This window comes from Epinephelus moara, chromosome 7 (genome assembly GCF_006386435.1).
Source record: "Epinephelus moara isolate mb chromosome 7, YSFRI_EMoa_1.0, whole genome shotgun sequence".
Classification (NCBI taxonomy): Eukaryota; Metazoa; Chordata; class Actinopteri; order Perciformes; family Serranidae; genus Epinephelus; species Epinephelus moara.
This window is the reverse complement of record NC_065512.1, coordinates 34,933,313-34,939,351: the sequence shown is the minus strand read 5'-3', so window position 1 is coordinate 34,939,351 and position 6,039 is coordinate 34,933,313. Positions and strand designations below refer to the sequence as shown.

General features: G+C 42.0%; 1 protein-coding gene across 1 annotated transcript; it reads left to right on the top strand.

The window, feature by feature from the left end:
• Nucleotides 1-1,875: 1,875 nt before the first annotated feature.
• Nucleotides 1,876-4,774, top strand: mstnb (myostatin b). The gene is made up of 3 exons (XM_050048758.1): nt 1,876-2,254; nt 2,616-2,986; nt 3,806-4,774. The coding sequence occupies exons 1-3, from the start codon at nt 1,876-1,878 to the stop codon at nt 4,184-4,186; spliced, it is 1,131 nt and encodes a 376-aa protein (XP_049904715.1). The 3' UTR covers nt 4,187-4,774.
• The last annotated feature ends 1,265 nt before the right edge of the window (nt 4,775-6,039 follow it).

Below are 6,039 nucleotides of genomic sequence, written 5' to 3'. Positions count from 1 at the left end.
CTGCGAGGGTCATAAGGACAGAGGGATGTCGTATGCTGTAAAGCCCTTTGAGGCAAATTGTGATTTGTGATATTGGGCTTTATAAATAAAATTGATTGATTGATTGATTGATTGATTGATGATCAAATACAGACTTAACGTTGGACAACATGAACATACATGTTACCAATCATCACTGCAAATCTGTGCATGACAAAAAACAAAACAAATCAAATACAAAAATATTCATTCAGTGGATTTTAAAATAGTTTATTTATTGTGTATAGAGTTTATGTAAAATGTACATATAATTTTGTTATAGATTTCTACTGACTATTTCGCAAAAGAAAAAAAAGACACACTGATGGAGATGGGTTTGCCTTCTGGTGGGTAACATACAACAGAAATCAGCTTTTGTTTTTTCAGGTGAGTTCTTATTTGAACACAGGTGTATTTCTGAGGTGGCAAGTTGAATCACTTGCAAGGGCCCTCCAACCACTCTCTCTACGGGACCCCCCACCGCATGGGCCCCAGTGCAACCGGCACTGCCTGCACCGTCTATATTTATGCCCCTGTAATGTATGTAAGTGTAAGATCTACCAACTTATGAAACTGCCTTTTATCTAGCTGAATATCTATGTTGCCTTTATTCATTTCTAACGCATTCTCTTATTCCTAAAGAGCCATGCTGTTAGTGCGAGGTTTTATAAGATGAATATTGTGGACTTTATCAATTCAGATTTGATTAGAGTCGTCCAGAGAAAGCTAATAATTAGTGTTTAATCGCCCTGTATGTGGATCGTTTGGTCTTTGGTGGGTAACGTGTTCAATTCTCTCACCGCTGTCTTCATGCTGCAATGCATGAATGTCAAACACTTAAAAAGACTGATGAGTTGAATCTGAATGTACCTGGAGAATAAAAAAAAAATGCGTTTTTCAACCTATTTTTCAATTCATTTTCCTGTCCAAATCATCAGAAACATTCAGGTCTCCATGTGACTGTTGGAGATGATGGCATTTCTGATGTGAATGATGTTAACTTGCCACACGATGGCACTATCTATTCATGTGCTACAACCAGGTTTCACCAGTAAGGATTTGGACAAATACTGGACTGAGGGTTTTCTTTATATTTGCTGATTTTTTTTAATCTTTGTCAGTTTTGACTTAACATGGGCTGATAATCAGTTTCTTTAATGATAACTTGATCTAAACAGACGAGAAGGACTTGATTTCTTCTGGCTCAAACTGTAACTGGTTTTTTTTCTTCTCAAGGATGAAATGTATTTCCACAGCCAGGCAGAAACAGCAGCGTCCGTGTACCTGCCATCAAAGATAATTCGCAGTTAAAAACGCAAATTTGATAAAAAAAACAGTTGATTTAAAGGTGTATTCTTTTGGAGCGAGCGTCCTATTCCATACACAAATCCACCTATCTTGCTTTCTTTCGTAACATGCAGTAGATATTAGTAGGCTGTTTTGTTATTTTGATATTTTTTATGTGGTGGTGAACGCCATCAGATTCATCACAACTTTACACAGCCTATAACTGAGAGTCCAGTCTGCGCCCCTGCGCTCATTGCGCAATCACTGTAAGAAAAGTGAATTTATCCATCTGTGGACACGTTGAGCACATGCTCACAGTCTCCATCCCTTTATGGTTTGACAACGAAAAAAAGTTTTCATGTCAGTCGGTTAAAATTCATTGTTGCCTGTCCAGCCAATCATAGTTTTTGACGACACAAAAGAGGCTAAAGTTGGAGTATAAAAAGGTGTGCGCTAATAAAGTATGATGCCTATCAGTGTGGGACATTAATCCAAACTCAGTCCAGTCGCGCATTAGGTCCAGCACACACCGAGGGATCTTTTTAAACCAAACTGCACACTTTAGAGACAATGCATCTCTCTCAGATTGTGCTGTATCTTGGCTTGCTGATTGCTTTGGGTCCAGTAGTTTTGAGTGACCAAGAGACGCACCAGCAGCCCTCCGCTACCAGCCCAGAAGACACGGAGCAGTGCGCAACCTGCGAGGTCCGGCAGCAGATCAAAACCATGCGATTAAACGCGATTAAATCTCAGATTTTGAGTAAACTGCGGATGAAAGAAGCTCCTAATATCAGCCGAGATATAGTGAAGCAGCTCCTGCCCAAAGCGCCACCGCTGCAGCAGCTTCTCGACCAGTACGACGTGCTGGGAGATGACAACAAGGATGTGGTTATGGAGGAGGACGATGAGCATGCTACCACAGAGACGATAATGATGATGGCCACTGAACGTAAGTTTTTATTTCGCTTTGTTCATGATGAAAACAGCACGCTCAAATGTCTCCAAGATAGGTTTTTACGCACGGGACAGGGCGCACGGGAGACGCTATGGATGGGCTCTATTTTGAAAACATGTAGCTTCTTTGCGAGGCTTTTATAGGCCTATTGGAAATGTGGATATAATAACATTATCAAGATTTAAAACTGTCTATGGGGTGGTGCATTTGACAGGGCGCGTGGTCATTAAAGCGTTATTAGCCCACTTCCAACGTTCAAATCTGCCAGGGAAGTTGATTTACACCAGTGTATTTGTCTGTAAATTTAGATCGCACATGGTCATTAAACTTTTTCTCTCTGTGTGTCTGTCTCCAGCCGAGTCCGTCGTCCAAGCGGATGGGGAACCAAAGTGCTGCCTTTTCTCTTTCACTCAAAAGTTTCAAGCAAATCGAATAGTCCGAGCTCAGCTCTGGGTGCATCTGCGACCGGCGGACGAGGCGACCACTGTGTTCCTGCAAATCTCCCGCCTGATGCCGGTCACAGACGGGAGCAGGCACATACGCATCCGCTCCCTTAAGATCGACGTGACTGCCGGGGTCAGCTCTTGGCAAAGTATAGACGTCAAACAAGTGTTGACTGTGTGGCTGCGGCAGCCGGAGACCAACTGGGGCATCGAGATTAACGCCTTCGATTCAAGGGGAAATGACTTGGCCGTGACCTCCGCAGAGCCTGGAGAGGACGGACTGGTGAGCTGAACCCTTATTTTACATTAAACTAAAACCTTATGATCAAGTTTTTAATTTAAGTCATAACTAGTAGGCTAAACATACAGGAGTGAATACTATTGGTAGCATTTACTGCTGCGGCAGCCTGTCCTAATCAATATGATCATTTTTACAATAGATTACAATAATTGGACCATCCTGTATGAAACAAATATAATGTCCAGTGGTGCAGTTTCTAGTTTGGTTCATAAAAGCATTTTGAATTCTCTATTGTACTGTCCAAAGGTTTTAACTTTGGGCTTCCAGAGGTTTTAGTGTGCAGAGAGGCTTTGCAGAGTCAGCAGGTGGTTAAATCAAGAATTAAGACTTTTGAAAGCTGTTAATCAACACAGACTCCATGCAGGCGCACACCTGCATTTGGACAAACGCCCGGTCCACAATAACCTCAAATCTTATTGCTTGATTACATAAAAGTTCACCTGCCCCACATTCCTTAAAGTATTCTGTGACTGTGCAAATCAAAGTAATTGCCTGCACACACACACACACACACACACACACACACACACACTGCTGCTATCAATGACAAACACTTATCATACGGCTCAAGTACTGGCACTGGGCTCTGAGGCAATTAGAATACCTAGACTGGCTGTGGTTAACCAACCGTCAGATGATTTAATTTCTTTAAAACTCATAGTTTCATAATATTATTGTGGCATGTTTGAAAACCAGCTGCCAAAGGTCGAGGGCATCAGATTTAAAGATGTACACTGAATGTTGCCTCCTTTTTGCAAACTGGCTGTTTTCAAAGTATTCACACACGCTCTGTTGTTTCAGCAACCATTCATGGAGGTGAAGATCTCAGAGGGCCCCAGGCGTGTCAGGAGAGACTCAGGCCTGGACTGTGACGAGAACTCTCCAGAGTCCCGGTGCTGCCGCTATCCGCTCACAGTGGACTTTGAAGACTTTGGCTGGGACTGGATTATTGCCCCAAAGCGCTACAAGGCCAACTATTGCTCCGGGGAGTGTGAGTACATGCACTTGCAGAAGTACCCGCACACCCACCTGGTGAACAAAGCCAATCCCAGAGGGACCGCAGGCCCCTGCTGCACCCCCACCAAGATGTCACCCATCAACATGCTCTACTTTAACCGAAAAGAGCAGATCATCTATGGCAAGATCCCCTCCATGGTGGTGGACCGTTGTGGATGCTCTTGAGTTGGGATGGAGATCCTGGTGAGAGGGAGGGGAGGACGGAGGGGCTGTGGCTTCGTCCGGCCTCCAACTTCAGACTTTTTGACACAACCAATCCACCAGTTCCGATGCTTTCCTGCAGAACACGGTGCAACAGAACCAGAGTAGAGGCCACAAACAGCCCGATCTTCTCGCAGGGCAGCGCTTTCACAACCGGCATAGCTTTCTTTTCTTTCCTCCAGTGAAATCTTAGCCATAGAGGCTTGAAGTAAGCTGGATGCAGAAATAAACACATCCACACACATGCTGGACCTTGAAGTGACTGTAGACAGAAGTGATCAAAGTTATCCAAAAACTTTTTTTTCCTGTCTCTGTGTTCTTTGCTGTCCATTTATAAACATGTGCCGACAGATTATACTCGTACGCCATCTACTCCACTCCACTCGTAGCCAACATACAAGCTATTACACTTTTTGCTAAGCTATGTGTTTGTGATAATCATTTTTCAAGTTATGTTTTCAGAGTGAAACCAGGAATCCTCATGGACTTTTTGAAAGGGCTTGGAAAAACACAGCCGGAGACTATTTAGAGTCATATTTCACACTGGTAGAACATGTTGTAGCACACATAGGTTCATAGGAGTTGGTAAAAAATGAAAAGCATTCGTCACATTCACATTATTACTGCCATTTATTAAAATCAGGCCAAAAACTGCAACATTACTAATGTGGAAAATTAGACAGATGTCATTATTTTTCCTGTATTGGATCAAACTTTAAATTCTAATTTGGGAGAATTTGGGACTAAAATCTGAAGTGCAGCTGGTGACATGGTGGTTGATCATTCCTGCGATCCTACTGACACAAAAATGTTCCACCAGGGTGAAGTACCACTTTAGGTCTTGACACGTCTTCATGTGCTCTGCCATACATACAGCAACATACCCGACCGAGGAGCGTTCTTCCTCAGTCATAATCTTCACTATCCAACCAAACAGCCTGACCTGCCCGATACACTTGAATTATTCTGATTGTAAATTCACATTACTGGACAGAAGGACTTGAACTGAAGGCACAATGAATGCAGCCTACAAGAGAATAAAATGTGTTTAAGACAGAGAAAATGGATTGTCGAGATGTATGAATGTTGAGATCATGCTTAAACTCTGTCTTAAGAACAACACAGTTTGCACTATGGCACACCAATAGAAAGAATTGGTTGCTACAAAAGTTGTAAAAACTGATTTTGATATGTTTGCTAATTTGTATTGTATACATATGCCATTGTTTCCATTAGGAGTTGCCTTTCTAAACCACTGTTGGTAAATGTATAAAACTACAATCTAGCAAGATAAAAGATGTAATACAGCAACTCTATAATCTTGTTTTAACAAATAAAGTTTCTAGCTTGTTTGTTGAGTTCTGTTTCTTTGAGTATTTTGTCCCTGCGTTACATTCAGACAGTATGTCTTGCCAACTGCGCTTCACAAGAAGCAAGTATGCCCTTTTTTCTATGCATCTGAGCTTTGAGGCTATACTGTTGCATTTAAGGTATATTTAGTAGCAATTCAGACTCATGTTAATTCCTGGAATAGTTGAAGGACACAAGAATTTCTTGTACTGAAATTCCAAATCATACACAATATGAAATTATCACCCACTCAAGGAGGTCATTGCAACCATAGAACATAATTTAACTGCAGTTTTCACAAGAGTAAGACTGGACATGCCTTTGTTTCTCGAGTGGCTGCCGAGTGTCTTTCTGCTGACTCAGATCATATCCAAACTCGATGTTTCAGTATCACAATACAACAACCTGAACCTCAACATTGCAGCACCATTTCACACTGCAGCAGCTGAGAATCTTTATGACTTCAA

Coding starts and splice junctions, on each gene's coding strand:
- mstnb (XM_050048758.1), top strand. CDS start 1,876: ATGCATCTCTCTCAGATTGTGCTGTATCTTGGCTTGCTGATTGCTTTG. Junction 2,255..2,615: donor AATGATGATGGCCACTGAAC/GTAAGTTTTTAT, acceptor GTCTGTCTCCAG/CCGAGTCCGTCGTCCAAGCG. Junction 2,987..3,805: donor AGCCTGGAGAGGACGGACTG/GTGAGCTGAACC, acceptor CTGTTGTTTCAG/CAACCATTCATGGAGGTGAA.